The sequence below is a fragment of the Astatotilapia calliptera genome, chromosome 18 (assembly GCF_964374335.1).
Source record: "Astatotilapia calliptera chromosome 18, fAstCal68.1, whole genome shotgun sequence".
Taxonomy (NCBI): Eukaryota; Metazoa; Chordata; class Actinopteri; order Cichliformes; family Cichlidae; genus Astatotilapia; species Astatotilapia calliptera.
Window position 1 is genome coordinate 31041001 of NC_137439.1, and position 21347 is coordinate 31062347.

The following is a 21347-nucleotide window of genomic DNA, read 5'->3' on the forward strand; positions in this document are numbered from 1 at the left end:
AACTCGACCGAAACAAAGTATAGGTTTTCATTATGTGAATAACTTGGAAATCTTAGCTCAAACAGCTGCAAAACCTCTTTTCCCAGCACGGGAACCTTGAGTTCTATAAGATAAAGCCATAAACATGTGTATCCGAGTCTTCTATCAAAAGTTACAGCTATTTCTATGAAGTTGTACAAAAACGCTTTCTTTCGCCAAGACAGTGCGTTTCTCACTGTTACATGCATTTGAATGGGGAACTCGACCGAAACAAAGTATAGGTTTTCATTATGTGAATAACTTGGAAATCTTAGCTCAAACAGCTGCAAAACCTCTTTTCCCAGCACGGGAACCTTGAGTTCTATAAGATAAAGCCATAAACATGTGTATCCGAGTCTTCTATCAAAAGTTACAGCTATTTCTATGAAGTTGTACAAAAACGCTTTCTTTCGCCAAGACAGTGCGTTTCTCACTGTTACATGCATTTGAATGGGGAACTCGACCGAAACAAAGTATAGGTTTTCATTATGTGAATAACTTGGAAATCTTAGCTCAAACAGCTGCAAAACCTCTTTTCCCAGCACGGGAACCTTGAGTTCTATAAGATAAAGCCATAAACATGTGTATCCGAGTCTTCTATCAAAAGTTACAGCTATTTCTACACTGTAAAAAAGAAAAAGTTGAGAAAACTTAAAATTTCAAGGCAACATGATGCAAGAGATTTTTGAGTTTTCTCAACTTCTGCCAACTGTAGTTGACTTAACTAATATTTTCATGTTCTGCCAACTTGGATCTACTTGTTCACCTAATTAGGATAATCCTGTAAGTCTAACAAAGAAATTCTGGTTTCAATGCCATGTATTTCTGCCTTCACCAAACAAAGATATTCCTGTTGAATTAACATACAATCATTCCCTCCAAGGCCATGTATTCCTAAATTCACCAAACACAGATATTCTTGTTGAATAATCATACAATTCTTACTCCAGTGAGTTGAAAATTTACCAATATTAATAAAGAAAAATGTATGCTGTTATCGTACTTGAAAAAACACTCAAACAGATATAGAATAAAACAAAGCACAACTGAATGTTATGTAAAAACGTATTTATTTTTTTCAACAGTGCTTTCAGTATATTTCAGAAGGTCATGGGCAGTGGGGTGAATTTCTGTAAAAAAGCAAACAAACAGAAAAAAACGTGTTGCCAGTTTCTTTAGGGTGCTTTGAGCACCCCAGCAGAGACATTAAAATTCCAGAGTCCAGAAAAAAAGAAAAGTGTCCAGCAGCTTAGTCATTCACGTTCACACCCTGACTGTCCTGTAAAAGCTTAACTTAACTATTGCACACTAAATAGGGTAGTGCAACAAACAATTGCCTTTGTACCCAGACATTGACATTTTACATGGGCTCACTATGATGAACTACAGAAGTCAAAAGTTATTAGAAATGTTACCATCAATGAACAGTGAACTATCAGGTAAAATGAACGATTATATAGAGGGAAATGGGTTGAACTACTGGGTTTTGTTTTGTTTTTTTACATGACTCTACAATGCACTTGAACATGTTTAAGAACAAGTTAAACTCATGTCTGGCTTCCCCGTTAACAGTCACAGCAAAAGCTTTGTTTTTAGAGACCTTATGCGCTGTGAGCATCGAGAGCCACCGAGTTCAAAAAAGATGCCCTGAATTGCTTCAAAGGTAAACTCATCTGCTTTGGATAATCAATGTTGAGGGCATACAGAAGGCCAAAGAGGTATGCCAAGGCAGTAGAGAGGTCTGGAATGTTATGTAGCACGATGTCCCCTTCCAACACAACAGCATGTTCTCGCACAGACGTATCGGCATCGTCATCTTGCAGGATGGTGAGGATGGCAACTGATGCACCGTTCAACACTGGTTCCAAAATGTCAGTGTCCTGAAGAGAAGAAAAGTAAAATATGAATTATTGAAAGCTAAGAAAAATTAAAGACAAAATACATTTCTAAAGATCTTAACTTTAACCTCTATACCATGATGCTCATTTGACTCATGGAGGTTTTAAAAAGAAAAAGATTATTTTCCTTTAATTAACGGCACAATATCTTTCACCAACCAACCTTGTGATGAGTTTTGTACAAAAATATTTTCTGCTGTTGAACACCCGCTAACAATGCCCAGGTGCTCCTCAGCAGAAAAAAAAGCAGCGAGAGTTATGACAACTGCAATCCTCACCATAAAATTATCTGGACTGCACTGAGGAAGTGTACATTTCCATTTTGGATTAAATCATCTTTTAAAAACATCTCATAGCAACTAGTTTTTCTTGCATTACTTTTTTGTACTTACTAAGCACTTCAGGAAAACCTGTGTTGCATCCTCTCCGAGGAAAATGGGCAGGCCTCTCAGTGCTGCTGTCTTTTGGTGGGACACAATGTCAGATGTCTAAAGAGTATTCAGTGGAAAACAGACATTTAAATTAGTATAGTAACGTGGTGTACCTACACACAATGCAAAATCAGAACTCTTATAGTAATGAAAATAAAATACAGATCAGGCCCAGCAACATGTAAAACTTAAAAAAACAAAACACCATTTTAACAATTTTACTTTCTTTTTACAAATTAAATAAAATACCGCCAAATAAAAACAAAGTAATGACTGATGACATTCATTTCCATTCATGTGTTTTGGCTGAAGCCAACATTTTTTTCTGTTATGACAAAGGTATACTCTCTTCTAAAAATGTCAGGTAAAGGAGCACTTACCTGTTCATCAAGTTTATCCAAGATGTCTTCCATCTCCTCACCAAGAGCTCCCTTCTTAGACCGGTATAGTTTCAGCAGGCCAGGCACAAATTTGTCCAGGGATGCATTGAACGTCCCCAGGAGGTCTTTGCTTGTGATCCGATGAAATTCTTCAGATATCTAAACAAGACAATAACCAAAATATTGCCATTTATTCAGCACAGAAAATTTCTGGGTAGCTGCCTTGTACAGTCTGCACCATGTTATATGCCTGACTGTGTTATCAACCGCAAAACCTACTTCAAAAATCTCTCATGAATACACATTTTGCACAGGAATAGAAACACCCTCCACAAAAAACAGTATCAATATGCAAATATATATTATGTTCACACTGAAATGTGGAATTTTTGTGGATTTTTACTATTGAGTGTGACCTTGAGAGGTGTGATCGTAATGCTCCAGGTGTTTTAAATACACATACAAAGTCTGTGTGAATGCATGGCCAATGTGCACCTTGTCCGTGATGAAGGCGGAAATGTTTCACAAGAGTCTCTTGACTGGAGCTTGTGAATTTGCAAAATCGGCACTGCATGAACTCTGAAACACAAGAGACATAGTCAATTTTGCCAAAAGCACTTTTGCAATGGGATAAAACATCCATATCTAACACACAGAAGGAATCCATAGATGCAGGAGCTGAATACATCAACAAGCCAAAACCAGAGACATCATGAAAAAAATATGTAAGGAATCATATTAACTTACATATGACCACTTGTCTACTATATCAAGTATATGATTGATAACATACATGACATGTAACATAAATGCAAGCTCGAATTCAAACATTTTTTTGTTACTATGATAAAAAAAATGCAATAACTATAGAAAAATTAATATTAACTGTAACACAGTATACATCAACAACACACAATCATTCCTTTAATATTGTCTCCTTCCCCATTATGTAAAAAGCTCTGAAAATGTAGCAATCTTATAATACAGAGCATGAAGTACAACTTTAATTTGCGTGTGACATTAACTTACAGTACATTAGGCAATCTTACACCAGCTGACAAACTGTCAAGTCAGCTTTAAATATTACTTTAAAGTAACAGTGCTGCACCGGATAAACGGTGACTATTGAAAAAGTGAAAAAACAATATTAGACAATATGCAAATTACTTATATCACTGTCATATAATTGGCGCACATATCCTACACCGACCCATGAAAGAGTCTCCATGACAACGCGTGCTTGGCCCAGTTTGTTGTCAAGGTTAACATAACGTTTTCATGCAAAGATAACATTGAAACTGGTTACAAAACGGGTAATAAGCTAATAAGTTTTACCATGGCAGAAGTGCTGTAAAAAGCCAGTGTGAGATACCGTCATTTAGTGATGTCTGTCTGAATTTCAGAGTGTTTAACATTAAACATTACTTTTTGCGCTGGCCACTACTCTGAGCTAAAACCTTTTTTTTTTTTTTTAAATATTAAACTTTATTAAGAAACAGTATACAGAACATGTATACAATCAGAACAAAATTAACATATGCCAGGGGGTGTAATACAAAGAATTACATACATTCAAATAATTTGTAATTACTACAAATGGTAATAGTTTTCATAGCCTTTTTGTTAAGTGATCCACTAATCAATTTTATGTAACATAAAACATCATTATAGTAATGTTTAAAATTAGGTTTTTTGTTACTGTATTTGCATTTGTGAAAATAAAATTTAGCTAAGATAACTAATAAGTTTATTATAAAGTAAACATCTTCTTTTTTTTGCCTTCGAAAGAAACAAAATACAACATTTTCCCATTTCACAGTAAAGTCATTATAGAGATGTCCAGCAATGAATCTACTGAAGTCTTTCTCTGAGCTAAAACCTTCAGAGGCTGCTTGTAGCCCGATTACGACACAGCGGCGCGACGAAGGCTGCCCAAATTCATAGTGGACTCCTCTAAATGCGTCCGAGAAATACGTCCTCCTTATAATAAGCATCTCTTAAAATGTTTGCAATATTGAAACATTTCAATATAATGTAGAAAAAAAACGAGAGAAAAAAGTTACGGCTCGGACTCCCCGATCCTTATTGCGCATGTGCAAATTCTATCTGTGGAATTAGTTTTAATATTACTCTTTCTGGGTCACAAAATAAACTTTTAAGATATTTTCAGGCGTTAATGTAGCTGTGTAAATTGCTAATATCTGTTCAGTTTATTAAGACAACATATACTTGCAAAAGTGCTCCGACGCTTTCGGAGACGTCTGTTACCCACCAGCTCGATAGCTAGCCAAGAGGGGGGGGGGGGGGGGGTCAATTAAGTCACTTAGATAACTTAAAAATGCTATAGTTGGCCTTTTTCAGTGTTTTACTAGTTCCATCCTCCCGGGTCCTCAGGAGGATGCAGCCTAGGCGCTTGTAGAAAATCTTAATAACACATGTAGTTAGCTTACCTGCTAGGGTAAATGGTCGGCAGCTCCAGCACCTGTCCAAAACTGCAGAAGTGAAAATCCTCAATGGTCGAAAAATTGCATTTTACATCCAAATCTAGCCACGATGGTTCAAATTTTCTTAGGAGGTTTTTAGTCTAGAACACATGGTAAACCACTATCACACAGCTCAGGTCTGCTCAGGCTCAGTTGAAAGTCCGTTTGGTTTAGTTCAAACTTGTTCAGACCACATGTGCCAGTCATCTACGGGGTTTCCCACTGGTTCCCAACTTGACTCAGAAACTCTGCTCAAAAGTTGATAATCTTTGTTATGCTGTCTAGAAAATCTTAGTTAGGACAACAATGAAAGAAATTTGTTGGGTAGACAAGCTTTTTTAGGTTGTAAAGGAAAGTTTTATTTCTAAGTCAGTTTAATTTAAAAACTTTAGTGAAATCAACAATTGCTAGTTATCGTTTTTACAGTGTATGAAGTTGTACAAAAACGCTTTCTTTCGCCAAGACAGTGCGTTTCTCACTGTTACATGCATTTGAATGGGGAACTCGACCGAAACAAAGTATAGGTTTTCATTATGTGAATAACTTGGAAATCTTAGCTCAAACAGCTGCAAAACCTCTTTTCCCAGCACGGGAACCTTGAGTTCTATAAGATAAAGCCATAAACATGTGTATCCGAGTCTTCTATCAAAAGTTACAGCTATTTCTATGAAGTTGTACAAAAACGCTTTCTTTCGCCAAGACAGTGCGTTTCTCACTGTTACATGCATTTGAATGGGGAACTCGACCGAAACAAAGTATAGGTTTTCATTATGTGAATAACTTGGAAATCTTAGCTCAAACAGCTGCAAAACCTCTTTTCCCAGCACGGGAACCTTGAGTTCTATAAGATAAAGCCATAAACATGTGTATCCGAGTCTTCTATCAAAAGTTACAGCTATTTCTATGAAGTTGTACAAAAACGCTTTCTTTCGCCAAGACAGTGCGTTTCTCACTGTTACATGCATTTGAATGGGGAACTCGACCGAAACAAAGTATAGGTTTTCATTATGTGAATAACTTGGAAATCTTAGCTCAAACAGCTGCAAAACCTCTTTTCCCAGCACGGGAACCTTGAGTTCTATAAGATAAAGCCATAAACATGTGTATCCGAGTCTTCTATCAAAAGTTACAGCTATTTCTATGAAGTTGTACAAAAACGCTTTCTTTCGCCAAGACAGTGCGTTTCTCACTGTTACATGCATTTGAATGGGGAACTCGACCGAAACAAAGTATAGGTTTTCATTATGTGAATAACTTGGAAATCTTAGCTCAAACAGCTGCAAAACCTCTTTTCCCAGCACGGGAACCTTGAGTTCTATAAGATAAAGCCATAAACATGTGTATCCGAGTCTTCTATCAAAAGTTACAGCTATTTCTATGAAGTTGTACAAAAACGCTTTCTTTCGCCAAGACAGTGCGTTTCTCACTGTTACATGCATTTGAATGGGGAACTCGACCGAAACAAAGTATAGGTTTTCATTATGTGAATAACTTGGAAATCTTAGCTCAAACAGCTGCAAAACCTCTTTTCCCAGCACGGGAACCTTGAGTTCTATAAGATAAAGCCATAAACATGTGTATCCGAGTCTTCTATCAAAAGTTACAGCTATTTCTATGAAGTTGTACAAAAACGCTTTCTTTCGCCAAGACAGTGCGTTTCTCACTGTTACATGCATTTGAATGGGGAACTCGACCGAAACAAAGTATAGGTTTTCATTATGTGAATAACTTGGAAATCTTAGCTCAAACAGCTGCAAAACCTCTTTTCCCAGCACGGGAACCTTGAGTTCTATAAGATAAAGCCATAAACATGTGTATCCGAGTCTTCTATCAAAAGTTACAGCTATTTCTATGAAGTTGTACAAAAACGCTTTCTTTCGCCAAGACAGTGCGTTTCTCACTGTTACATGCATTTGAATGGGGAACTCGACCGAAACAAAGTATAGGTTTTCATTATGTGAATAACTTGGAAATCTTAGCTCAAACAGCTGCAAAACCTCTTTTCCCAGCACGGGAACCTTGAGTTCTATAAGATAAAGCCATAAACATGTGTATCCGAGTCTTCTATCAAAAGTTACAGCTATTTCTATGAAGTTGTACAAAAACGCTTTCTTTCGCCAAGACAGTGCGTTTCTCACTGTTACATGCATTTGAATGGGGAACTCGACCGAAACAAAGTATAGGTTTTCATTATGTGAATAACTTGGAAATCTTAGCTCAAACAGCTGCAAAACCTCTTTTCCCAGCACGGGAACCTTGAGTTCTATAAGATAAAGCCATAAACATGTGTATCCGAGTCTTCTATCAAAAGTTACAGCTATTTCTATGAAGTTGTACAAAAACGCTTTCTTTCGCCAAGACAGTGCGTTTCTCACTGTTACATGCATTTGAATGGGGAACTCGACCGAAACAAAGTATAGGTTTTCATTATGTGAATAACTTGGAAATCTTAGCTCAAACAGCTGCAAAACCTCTTTTCCCAGCACGGGAACCTTGAGTTCTATAAGATAAAGCCATAAACATGTGTATCCGAGTCTTCTATCAAAAGTTACAGCTATTTCTATGAAGTTGTACAAAAACGCTTTCTTTCGCCAAGACAGTGCGTTTCTCACTGTTACATGCATTTGAATGGGGAACTCGACCGAAACAAAGTATAGGTTTTCATTATGTGAATAACTTGGAAATCTTAGCTCAAACAGCTGCAAAACCTCTTTTCCCAGCACGGGAACCTTGAGTTCTATAAGATAAAGCCATAAACATGTGTATCCGAGTCTTCTATCAAAAGTTACAGCTATTTCTATGAAGTTGTACAAAAACGCTTTCTTTCGCCAAGACAGTGCGTTTCTCACTGTTACATGCATTTGAATGGGGAACTCGACCGAAACAAAGTATAGGTTTTCATTATGTGAATAACTTGGAAATCTTAGCTCAAACAGCTGCAAAACCTCTTTTCCCAGCACGGGAACCTTGAGTTCTATAAGATAAAGCCATAAACATGTGTATCCGAGTCTTCTATCAAAAGTTACAGCTATTTCTATGAAGTTGTACAAAAACGCTTTCTTTCGCCAAGACAGTGCGTTTCTCACTGTTACATGCATTTGAATGGGGAACTCGACCGAAACAAAGTATAGGTTTTCATTATGTGAATAACTTGGAAATCTTAGCTCAAACAGCTGCAAAACCTCTTTTCCCAGCACGGGAACCTTGAGTTCTATAAGATAAAGCCATAAACATGTGTATCCGAGTCTTCTATCAAAAGTTACAGCTATTTCTATGAAGTTGTACAAAAACGCTTTCTTTCGCCAAGACAGTGCGTTTCTCACTGTTACATGCATTTGAATGGGGAACTCGACCGAAACAAAGTATAGGTTTTCATTATGTGAATAACTTGGAAATCTTAGCTCAAACAGCTGCAAAACCTCTTTTCCCAGCACGGGAACCTTGAGTTCTATAAGATAAAGCCATAAACATGTGTATCCGAGTCTTCTATCAAAAGTTACAGCTATTTCTATGAAGTTGTACAAAAACGCTTTCTTTCGCCAAGACAGTGCGTTTCTCACTGTTACATGCATTTGAATGGGGAACTCGACCGAAACAAAGTATAGGTTTTCATTATGTGAATAACTTGGAAATCTTAGCTCAAACAGCTGCAAAACCTCTTTTCCCAGCACGGGAACCTTGAGTTCTATAAGATAAAGCCATAAACATGTGTATCCGAGTCTTCTATCAAAAGTTACAGCTATTTCTATGAAGTTGTACAAAAACGCTTTCTTTCGCCAAGACAGTGCGTTTCTCACTGTTACATGCATTTGAATGGGGAACTCGACCGAAACAAAGTATAGGTTTTCATTATGTGAATAACTTGGAAATCTTAGCTCAAACAGCTGCAAAACCTCTTTTCCCAGCACGGGAACCTTGAGTTCTATAAGATAAAGCCATAAACATGTGTATCCGAGTCTTCTATCAAAAGTTACAGCTATTTCTATGAAGTTGTACAAAAACGCTTTCTTTCGCCAAGACAGTGCGTTTCTCACTGTTACATGCATTTGAATGGGGAACTCGACCGAAACAAAGTATAGGTTTTCATTATGTGAATAACTTGGAAATCTTAGCTCAAACAGCTGCAAAACCTCTTTTCCCAGCACGGGAACCTTGAGTTCTATAAGATAAAGCCATAAACATGTGTATCCGAGTCTTCTATCAAAAGTTACAGCTATTTCTATGAAGTTGTACAAAAACGCTTTCTTTCGCCAAGACAGTGCGTTTCTCACTGTTACATGCATTTGAATGGGGAACTCGACCGAAACAAAGTATAGGTTTTCATTATGTGAATAACTTGGAAATCTTAGCTCAAACAGCTGCAAAACCTCTTTTCCCAGCACGGGAACCTTGAGTTCTATAAGATAAAGCCATAAACATGTGTATCCGAGTCTTCTATCAAAAGTTACAGCTATTTCTATGAAGTTGTACAAAAACGCTTTCTTTCGCCAAGACAGTGCGTTTCTCACTGTTACATGCATTTGAATGGGGAACTCGACCGAAACAAAGTATAGGTTTTCATTATGTGAATAACTTGGAAATCTTAGCTCAAACAGCTGCAAAACCTCTTTTCCCAGCACGGGAACCTTGAGTTCTATAAGATAAAGCCATAAACATGTGTATCCGAGTCTTCTATCAAAAGTTACAGCTATTTCTATGAAGTTGTACAAAAACGCTTTCTTTCGCCAAGACAGTGCGTTTCTCACTGTTACATGCATTTGAATGGGGAACTCGACCGAAACAAAGTATAGGTTTTCATTATGTGAATAACTTGGAAATCTTAGCTCAAACAGCTGCAAAACCTCTTTTCCCAGCACGGGAACCTTGAGTTCTATAAGATAAAGCCATAAACATGTGTATCCGAGTCTTCTATCAAAAGTTACAGCTATTTCTATGAAGTTGTACAAAAACGCTTTCTTTCACCAAGACAGTGCGTTTTTCACTGTTACATGCATTTGAATGGGGAACTCGACCGAAACAAAGTATAGGTTTTCATTATGTGAATAACTTGGAAATCTTAGCTCAAACAGCTGCAAAACCTCTTTTCCCAGCACGGGAACCTTGAGTTCTATAAGATAAAGCCATAAACATGTGTATCCGAGTCTTCTATCAAAAGTTACAGCTATTTCTATGAAGTTGTACAAAAACGCTTTCTTTCGCCAAGACAGTGCGTTTCTCACTGTTACATGCATTTGAATGGGGAACTCGACCGAAACAAAGTATAGGTTTTCATTATGTGAATAACTTGGAAATCTTAGCTCAAACAGCTGCAAAACCTCTTTTCCCAGCACGGGAACCTTGAGTTCTATAAGATAAAGCCATAAACATGTGTATCCGAGTCTTCTATCAAAAGTTACAGCTATTTCTATGAAGTTGTACAAAAACGCTTTCTTTCGCCAAGACAGTGCATTTCTCACTGTTACATGCATTTGAATGGGGAACTCGACCGAAACAAAGTATAGGTTTTCATTATGTGAATAACTTGGAAATCTTAGCTCAAACAGCTGCAAAACCTCTTTTCCCAGCACGGGAACCTTGAGTTCTATAAGATAAAGCCATAAACATGTGTATCCGAGTCTTCTATCAAAAGTTACAGCTATTTCTATGAAGTTGTACAAAAACGCTTTCTTTCGCCAAGACAGTGCGTTTCTCACTGTTACATGCATTTGAATGGGGAACTCGACCGAAACAAACTATGGGTTTTCATTATGTGAATAACTTGGAAATCTTAGCTCAAACAGCTGCAAAACCTCTTTTCCCCGCACGGGAACCTTGAGTTCTATAAGATAAAGCCATAAACATGTGTATCCGAGTCTTCTATCAAAAGTTACAGCTATTTCTATGAAGTTGTACAAAAACGCTTTCTTTCGCCAAGGCAGTGCGTTTCTCACTGTTACATGCATTTGAATGGGGAACTCGACCGAAACAAAGTATAGGTTTTCATTATGTGAATAACTTGGAAATCTTAGCTCAAACAGCTGCAAAACCTCTTTTCCCAGCACGGGAACCTTGAGTTCTATAAGATAAAGCCATAAACATGTGTATCCGAGTCTTCTATCAAAAGTTACAGCTATTTCTATGAAGTTGTACAAAAACGCTTTCTTTCGCCAAGACAGTGCGTTTCTCACTGTTACATGCATTTGAATGGGGAACTCGACCGAAACAAAGTATAGGTTTTCATTATGTGAATAACTTGGAAATCTTAGCTCAAACAGCTGCAAAACCTCTTTTCCCAGCACGGGAACCTTGAGTTCTATAAGATAAAGCCATAAACATGTGTATCCGAGTCTTCTATCAAAAGTTACAGCTATTTCTATGAAGTTGTACAAAAACGCTTTCTTTCGCCAAGACAGTGCGTTTCTCACTGTTACATGCATTTGAATGGGGAACTCGACCGAAACAAAGTATAGGTTTTCATTATGTGAATAACTTGGAAATCTTAGCTCAAACAGCTGCAAAACCTCTTTTCCCAGCACGGGAACCTTGAGTTCTATAAGATAAAGCCATAAACATGTGTATCCGAGTCTTCTATCAAAAGTTACAGCTATTTCTATGAAGTTGTACAAAAACGCTTTCTTTCGCCAAGACAGTGCGTTTCTCACTGTTACATGCATTTGAATGGGGAACTCGACCGAAACAAAGTATAGGTTTTCATTATGTGAATAACTTGGAAATCTTAGCTCAAACAGCTGCAAAACCTCTTTTCCCAGCACGGGAACCTTGAGTTCTATAAGATAAAGCCATAAACATGTGTATCCGAGTCTTCTATCAAAAGTTACAGCTATTTCTATGAAGTTGTACAAAAACGCTTTCTTTCGCCAAGACAGTGCGTTTCTCACTGTTACATGCATTTGAATGGGGAACTCGACCGAAACAAAGTATAGGTTTTCATTATGTGAATAACTTGGAAATCTTAGCTCAAACAGCTGCAAAACCTCTTTTCCCAGCACGGGAACCTTGAGTTCTATAAGATAAAGCCATAAACATGTGTATCCGAGTCTTCTATCAAAAGTTACAGCTATTTCTATGAAGTTGTACAAAAACGCTTTCTTTCGCCAAGACAGTGCGTTTCTCACTGTTACATGCATTTGAATGGGGAACTCGACCGAAACAAAGTATAGGTTTTCATTATGTGAATAACTTGGAAATCTTAGCTCAAACAGCTGCAAAACCTCTTTTCCCAGCACGGGAACCTTGAGTTCTATAAGATAAAGCCATAAACATGTGTATCCGAGTCTTCTATCAAAAGTTACAGCTATTTCTATGAAGTTGTACAAAAACGCTTTCTTTCGCCAAGACAGTGCGTTTCTCACTGTTACATGCATTTGAATGGGGAACTCGACCGAAACAAAGTATAGGTTTTCATTATGTGAATAACTTGGAAATCTTAGCTCAAACAGCTGCAAAACCTCTTTTCCCAGCACGGGAACCTTGAGTTCTATAAGATAAAGCCATAAACATGTGTATCCGAGTCTTCTATCAAAAGTTACAGCTATTTCTATGAAGTTGTACAAAAACGCTTTCTTTCGCCAAGACAGTGCGTTTCTCACTGTTACATGCATTTGAATGGGGAACTCGACCGAAACAAACTATGGGTTTTCATTATGTGAATAACTTGGAAATCTTAGCTCAAACAGCTGCAAAACCTCTTTTCCCCGCACGGGAACCTTGAGTTCTATAAGATAAAGCCATAAACATGTGTATCCGAGTCTTCTATCAAAAGTTACAGCTATTTCTATGAAGTTGTACAAAAACGCTTTCTTTCGCCAAGACAGTGCGTTTCTCACTGTTACATGCATTTGAATGGGGAACTCGACCGAAACAAAGTATAGGTTTTCATTATGTGAATAACTTGGAAATCTTAGCTCAAACAGCTGCAAAACCTCTTTTCCCAGCACGGGAACCTTGAGTTCTATAAGATAAAGCCATAAACATGTGTATCCGAGTCTTCTATCAAAAGTTACAGCTATTTCTATGAAGTTGTACAAAAACGCTTTCTTTCACCAAGACAGTGCGTTTTTCACTGTTACATGCATTTGAATGGGGAACTCGACCGAAACAAAGTATAGGTTTTCATTATGTGAATAACTTGGAAATCTTAGCTCAAACAGCTGCAAAACCTCTTTTCCCAGCACGGGAACCTTGAGTTCTATAAGATAAAGCCATAAACATGTGTATCCGAGTCTTCTATCAAAAGTTACAGCTATTTCTATGAAGTTGTACAAAAACGCTTTCTTTCGCCAAGACAGTGCGTTTCTCACTGTTACATGCATTTGAATGGGGAACTCGACCGAAACAAAGTATAGGTTTTCATTATGTGAATAACTTGGAAATCTTAGCTCAAACAGCTGCAAAACCTGTTTTCCCAGCACGGGAACCTTGAGTTCTATAAGATAAAGCCATAAACATGTGTATCCGAGTCTTCTATCAAAAGTTACAGCTATTTCTATGAAGTTGTACAAAAACGCTTTCTTTCGCCAAGACAGTGCGTTTCTCACTGTTAGATGCATTTGAATGGGGAACTCGACCGAAACAAAGTATAGGTTTTCATTATGTGAATAACTTGGAAATCTTAGCTCAAACAGCTGCAAAACCTCTTTTCCCAGCACGGGAACCTTGAGTTCTATAAGATAAAGCCATAAACATGTGTATCCGAGTCTTCTATCAAAAGTTACAGCTATTTCTATGAAGTTGTACAAAAACGCTTTCTTTCGCCAAGACAGTGCGTTTCTCACTGTTACATGCATTTGAATGGGGAACTCGACCGAAACAAAGTATAGGTTTTCATTATGTGAATAACTTGGAAATCTTAGCTCAAACAGCTGCAAAACCTCTTTTCCCAGCACGGGAACCTTGAGTTCTATAAGATAAAGCCATAAACATGTGTATCCGAGTCTTCTATCAAAAGTTACAGCTATTTCTATGAAGTTGTACAAAAACGCTTTCTTTCGCCAAGACAGTGCGTTTCTCACTGTTACATGCATTTGAATGGGGAACTCGACCGAAACAAAGTATAGGTTTTCATTATGTGAATAACTTGGAAATCTTAGCTCAAACAGCTGCAAAACCTCTTTTCCCAGCACGGGAACCTTGAGTTCTATAAGATAAAGCCATAAACATGTGTATCCGAGTCTTCTATCAAAAGTTACAGCTATTTCTATGAAGTTGTACAAAAACGCTTTCTTTCGCCAAGACAGTGCGTTTCTCACTGTTACATGCATTTGAATGGGGAACTCGACCGAAACAAAGTATAGGTTTTCATTATGTGAATAACTTGGAAATCTTAGCTCAAACAGCTGCAAAACCTGTTTTCCCAGCACGGGAACCTTGAGTTCTATAAGATAAAGCCATAAACATGTGTATCCGAGTCTTCTATCAAAAGTTACAGCTATTTCTATGAAGTTGTACAAAAACGCTTTCTTTCGCCAAGACAGTGCGTTTCTCACTGTTACATGCATTTGAATGGGGAACTCGACCGAAACAAAGTATAGGTTTTCATTATGTGAATAACTTGGAAATCTTAGCTCAAACAGCTGCAAAACCTCTTTTCCCAGCACGGGAACCTTGAGTTCTATAAGATAAAGCCATAAACATGTGTATCCGAGTCTTCTATCAAAAGTTACAGCTATTTCTATGAAGTTGTACAAAAACGCTTTCTTTCGCCAAGACAGTGCGTTTCTCACTGTTACATGCATTTGAATGGGGAACTCGACCGAAACAAAGTATAGGTTTTCATTATGTGAATAACTTGGAAATCTTAGCTCAAACAGCTGCAAAACCTCTTTTCCCAGCACGGGAACCTTGAGTTCTATAAGATAAAGCCATAAACATGTGTATCCGAGTCTTCTATCAAAAGTTACAGCTATTTCTATGAAGTTGTACAAAAACGCTTTCTTTCGCCAAGACAGTGCGTTTCTCACTGTTACATGCATTTGAATGGGGAACTCGACCGAAACAAAGTATAGGTTTTCATTATGTGAATAACTTGGAAATCTTAGCTCAAACAGCTGCAAAACCTCTTTTCCCAGCACGGAGACCTTGAGTTCTATAAGATAAAGCCATAAACATGTGTGTCCGAGTCTTCTATCAAAAGTTACAGCTATTTCTATGAAGTTGTACAAAAACGCTTTCTTTCGCCAAGACAGTGCGTTTCTCACTGTTACATGCATTTGAATGGGGAACTCGACCGAAACAAAGTATAGGTTTTCATTATGTGAATAACTTGGAAATCTTAGCTCAAACAGCTGCAAAACCTGTTTTCCCAGCACGGGAACCTTGAGTTCTATAAGATAAAGCCATAAACATGTGTATCCGAGTCTTCTATCAAAAGTTACAGCTATTTCTATGAAGTTGTACAAAAACGCTTTCTTTCGCCAAGACAGTGCGTTTCTCACTGTTACATGCATTTGAATGGGGAACTCGACCGAAACAAAGTATAGGTTTTCATTATGTGAATAACTTGGAAATCTTAGCTCAAACAGCTGCAAAACCTGTTTTCCCAGCACGGGAACCTTGAGTTCTATAAGATAAAGCCATAAACATGTGTATCCGAGTCTTCTATCAAAAGTTACAGCTATTTCTATGAAGTTGTACAAAAACGCTTTCTTTCGCCAAGACAGTGCGTTTCTCACTGTTACATGCATTTGAATGGGGAACTCGACCGAAACAAAGTATAGGTTTTCATTATGTGAATAACTTGGAAATCTTAGCTCAAACAGCTGCAAAACCTCTTTTCCCAGCACGGGAACCTTGAGTTCTATAAGATAAAGCCATAAACATGTGTATCCGAGTCTTCTATCAAAAGTTACAGCTATTTCTATGAAGTTGTACAAAAACGCTTTCTTTCGCCAAGACAGTGCGTTTCTCACTGTTACATGCATTTGAATGGGGAACTCGACCGAAACAAAGTATAGGTTTTCATTATGTGAATAACTTGGAAATCTTAGCTCAAACAGCTGCAAAACCTCTTTTCCCAGCACGGGAACCTTGAGTTCTATAAGATAAAGCCATAAACATGTGTATCCGAGTCTTCTATCAAAAGTTACAGCTATTTCTATGAAGTTGTACAAAAACGCTTTCTTTCGCCAAGACAGTGCGTTTCTCACTGTTACATGCATTTGAATGGGGAACTCGACCGAAACAAAGTATAGGTTTTCATTATGTGAATAACTTGGAAATCTTAGCTCAAACAGCTGCAAAACCTGTTTGCTCAGCACGGGAACCTTGAGTTCTATAAGATAAAGCCATAAACATGTGTATCCGAGTCTTCTATCAAAAGTTACAGCTATTTATATGAAGTTGTACAAAATAGCTTTCTTTCGCCAAGACAGTGCGTTTCTCACTGTTACATGCATTTGAATGGGGAACTCGACCGAAACAAAGTATAAGTTTTCATTATGTGAATAACTTGGAAATCTTAGCTCAAACAGCTGCAAAACCTCTTTTCCCAGCACGGGAACCTTGAGTTCTATAAGATAAAGCCATAAACATGTGTATCCGAGTCTTCTATCAAAAGTTACAGCTATTTCTATGAAGTTGTACAAAAACGCTTTCTTTCGCCAAGGCAGTGCGTTTCTCACTGTTACATGCATTTGAATGGGGAACTCGACCGAAACAAAGTATAGGTTTTCATTATGTGAATAACTTGGAAATCTTAGCTCAAACAGCTGCAAAACCTCTTTTCCCAGCACGGGAACCTTGAGTTCTATAAGATAAAGCCATAAACATGTGTATCCGAGTCTTCTATCAAAAGTTACAGCTATTTCTATGAAGTTGTACAAAAACGCTTTCTTTCGCCAAGGCAGTGCGTTTCTCACTGTTACATGCATTTGAATGGGGAACTCGACCGAAACAAAGTATAGGTTTTCATTATGTGAATAACTTGGAAATCTTAGCTCAAACAGCTGCAAAACCTGTTTTCCCAGCACGGGAACCTTGAGTTCTATAAGATAAAGCCATAAACATGTGTATCCGAGTCTTCTATCAAAAGTTACAGCTATTTCTATGAAGTTGTACAAAAACGCTTTCTTTCGCCAAGACAGTGCGTTTCTCACTGTTACATGCATTTGAATGGGGAACTCGACCGAAACAAAGTATAGGTTTTCATTATGTGAATAACTTGGAAATCTTAGCTCAAACAGCTGCAAAACCTGTTTTCCCAGCACGGGAACCTTGAGTTCTATAAGATAAAGCGATAAACATGTGTATCCGAGTCTTCTATCAAAAGTTACAGCTATTTCTATGAAGTTGTACAAAAACGCTTTCTTTCGCCAAGACAGTGCGTTTCTCACTGTTACATGCATTTGAATGGGGAACTCGACCGAAACAAAGTATAGGTTTTCATTATGTGAATAACTTGGAAATCTTAGCTCAAACAGCTGCAAAACCTCTTTTCCCAGCACGGGAACCTTGAGTTCTATAAGATAAAGCCATAAACATGTGTATCCGAGTCTTCTATCAAAAGTTACAGCTATTTCTATGAAGTTGTACAAAAACGCTTTCTTTCGCCAAGGCAGTGCGTTTCTCACTGTTACATGCATTTGAATGGGGAACTCGACCGAAACAAAGTATAGGTTTTCATTATGTGAATAACTTGGAAATCTTAGCTCAAACAGCTGCAAAACCTGTTTTCCCAGCACGGGAACCTTGAGTTCTATAAGATAAAGCCATAAACATGTGTATCCGAGTCTTCTATCAAAAGTTACAGCTATTTCTATGAAGTTGTACAAAAACGCTTTCTTTCGCCAAGGCAGTGCGTTTCTCACTGTTACATGCATTTGAATGGGGAACTCGACCGAAACAAAGTATAGGTTTTCATTATGTGAATAACTTGGAAATCTTAGCTCAAACAGCTGCAAAACCTGTTTTCCCAGCACGGGAACCTTGAGTTCTATAAGATAAAGCCATAAACATGTGTATCCGAGTCTTCTATCAAAAGTTACAGCTATTTCTATGAAGTTGTACAAAAACGCTTTCTTTCGCCAAGGCAGTGCGTTTCTCACTGTTACATGCATTTGAATGGGGAACTCGACCGAAACAAAGTATAGGTTTTCATTATGTGAATAACTTGGAAATCTTAGCTCAAACAGCTGCAAAACCTGTTTTCGCAGCACGGGAACCTTGAGTTCTATAAGATAAAGCCATAAACATGTGTATCCGAGTCTTCTATCAAAAGTTACAGCTATTTCTATGAAGTTGTACAAAAACGCTTTCTTTCGCCAAGACAGTGCGTTTCTCACTGTTACATGCATTTGAATGGGGAACTCGACCGAAACAAAGTATAGGTTTTCATTATGTGAATAACTTGGAAATCTTAGCTCAAACAGCTGCAAAACCTGTTTTCCCAGCACGGGAACCTTGAGTTCTGTAAGATAAAGCCATAAACATGTGTATCCGAGTCTTCTATCAAAAGTTACAGCTATTTCTATGAAGTTGTACAAAAACGCTTTCTTTCGCCAAGGCAGTGCGTTTCTCACTGTTACATGCATTTGAATGGGGAACTCGACCGACACAAAGTATACGTTTTCATTATGTGAATAACTTGGAAATCTTAGCTCAAACAGCTGCAAAACCTGTTTTCCCAGCACGGGAACCTTGAGTTCTATAAGATAAAGCCATAAACATGTGTATCCGAGTCTTCTATCAAAAGTTACAGCTATTTATATGAAGTTGTACAAAATAGCTTTCTTTCACCAAGACAGTGCGTTTCTCACTGTTACATGCATTTGAATGGGGAACTCGACCGAAACAAAGTATAGGTTTTCATTATGTGAATAACTTGGAAATCTTAGCTCAAACAGCTGCAAAACCTGTTTTCCCAGCACGGAGACCTTGAGTTCTATAAGATAAAGCCATAAACATGTTTGTCTGAGTCTTCTATCAAAAGTTACAGCTATTCATATGAAGTTGTACAAAATAGCTTTCTTTCGCCAAGACAGTGCGTTTCTCACTGTTACATGCATTTGAATGGGGAACTCGACCGAAACAAAGTATAAGTTTTCATTATGTGAATAACTTGGAAATCTTAGCTCAAACAGCTGCAAAACCTCTTTTCCCAGCACGGAGACCTTGAGTTCTATAATATAAAGCCATAAACATGTGTATCCGAGTCTTCTATCAAAAGTTACAGCTATTTTATATGAAGTTGTACAAAAACGCTTTCTTTCGCCAAGACAGTGCGTTTCTCACTGTTACATGCATTTGAATGGGGAACTCGACCGAAACAAAGTATAGGTTTTCATTATGTGAATAACTTGGAAATCTTAGCTCAAACAGCTGCAAAACCTGTTTTCCCAGCACGGAGACCTTGAGTTCTATAAGATAAAGCCATAAACATGTGTATCCGAGTCTTCTATCAAAAGTTACAGCTATTTATATGAAGTTGTACAAAAACGCTTTCTTTCGCCAAGACAGTGCGTTTCTCACTGTTACATGCATTTGAATGGGGAACTCGACCGAAACAAAGTATAGGTTTTCATTATGTGAATAACTTGGAAATCTTAGCTCAAACAGCTGCAAAACCTGTTTGCTCAGCACGGGAACCTTGAGTTCTATAAGATAAAGCCATAAACATGTGTATCCGAGTCTTCTATCAAAAGTTACAGCTATTTATATGAAGTTGTACAAAATAGCTTTCTTTCGCCAAGACAGTGCGTTTCTCACTGTTACATGCATTTGAATGGGGAACTCGACCGAAACAAAGTATAAGTTTTCATTATGTGAATAACTTGGAAATCTTAGCTCAAACAGCTGCAAAACCTGTTTTCCCAGCACGGAGACCTTGAGTTCTATAATATAAAGCCATAAACATGTGTATCCGAGTCTTCTATCAAAAGTTACAGCTATTTATATGAAGTTGTACAAAAACGCTTTCTTTCGCCAAGACAGTGCGTTTCTCACTGTTACATGCATTTGAATGGGGAACTCGACCGAAACAAAGTATAGGTTTTCATTATGTGAATAACTTGGAAATCTTAGCTCAAACAGCTGCAAAACCTGTTTTCCCAGCACGGAGACCTTGAGTTCTATAAGATAAAGCCATAAACATGTGTATCCGAGTCTTCTATCAAAAGTTACAGCTATTTATATGAAGTTGTACAAAAACGCTTTCTTTCGCCAAGACAGTGCGTTTCTCACTGTTACATGCATTTGAATGGGGAACTCGACCGAAACAAAGTATAGGTTTTCATTTTGTGAATAACTTGGAAATCTTAGCTCAAACAGCTGCAAAACCTGTTTGCTCAGCACGGGAACCTTGAGTTCTATAAGATAAAGCCATAAACATGTGTATCCGAGTCTTCTATCAAAAGTTACAGCTATTTATATGAAGTTGTACAAAATAGCTTTCTTTCGCCAAGACAGTGCGTTTCTCACTGTTACATGCATTTGAATGGGGAACTCGACCGAAACAAAGTATAAGTTTTCATTATGTGAATAACTTGGAAATCTTAGCTCAAACAGCTGCAAAACCTGTTTTCCCAGCACGGAGACCTTGAGTTCTATAATATAAAGCCATAAACATGTGTATCCGAGTCTTCTATCAAAAGTTACAGCTATTTATATGAAGTTGTACAAAAACGCTTTCTTTCGCCAAGACAGTGCGTTTCTCACTGTTACATGCATTTGAATGGGGAACTCGACCGAAACAAAGTATAAGTTTTCATTATGTGAATAACTTGGAAATCTTAGCTCAAACAGCTGCAAAACCTGTTTTCCCAGCACGGAGACCTTGAGTTCTATAAGATAAAGCCATAAACATGTGTATCCGAGTCTTCTATCAAAAGTTACAGCTATTTATGTGAAGTTGTACAAAAACGCTTTCTTTCGCCAAGACAGTGCGTTTCTCACTGTTACATGCATTTGAATGGGGAACTCGACCGAAACAAAGTATAAGTTTTCATTATGTGAATAACTTGGAAATCTTAGCTCAAACAGCTGCAAAACCTGTTTTCCCAGCACGGAGACCTTGAGTTCTATAATATAAAGCCATAAACATGTGTATCCGAGTCTTCTATCAAAAGTTACAGCTATTTATATGAAGTTGTACAAAATAGCTTTCTTTCACCAAGACAGTGCGTTTCTCACTGTTACATGCATTTG

The 21347-nt window shown here is 37.7% G+C and overlaps 1 protein-coding gene across 3 annotated transcripts; it reads right to left on the reverse strand.

Moving 5' to 3' along the window:
- Nucleotides 1-1069: 1069 nt before the first annotated feature.
- LOC113016754 (uncharacterized) lies at nucleotides 1070-5567 on the reverse strand. Of its 3 annotated transcripts, none has more exons than XM_080292771.1 (5): nucleotides 5178-5557; nucleotides 3191-3306; nucleotides 2728-2886; nucleotides 2309-2404; nucleotides 1070-1898 (listed from the first exon to the last, which is right to left on the reverse strand). In XM_080292771.1, the coding sequence occupies exons 2-5, from the start codon at nucleotides 3299-3301 to the stop codon at nucleotides 1620-1622; spliced, it is 645 nt and encodes a 214-aa protein (XP_080148897.1). In that variant the 5' UTR covers nucleotides 3302-3306; nucleotides 5178-5557; the 3' UTR covers nucleotides 1070-1619. The 3 variants fall into 3 exon arrangements, with proteins under 3 accessions (XP_080148897.1, XP_080148899.1, XP_080148898.1); XM_080292773.1 differs by having other exon boundaries at nucleotides 3223-3306; nucleotides 5178-5547; XM_080292772.1 differs by lacking the exon at nucleotides 2309-2404 and having other exon boundaries at nucleotides 5178-5567.
- Between the last annotated feature and the right edge of the window lie 15780 nt (nucleotides 5568-21347).

Excerpts from the sequence above, each read along its gene's own strand:
- LOC113016754 (XM_080292771.1), bottom strand. The coding sequence starts at position 3,301 with ATGCAGTGCCGATTTTGCAAATTCACAAGCTCCAGTCAAGAGACTCTT. Across the intron at positions 2,405-2,727 it reads TGGATAAACTTGATGAACAG|ACATCTGACATTGTGTCCCA; the intron begins GTAAGTGCTCCT and ends AATACTCTTTAG. Across the intron at positions 1,899-2,308 it reads AGGTTTTCCTGAAGTGCTTA|GACACTGACATTTTGGAACC; the intron begins GTAAGTACAAAA and ends TCTTCTCTTCAG.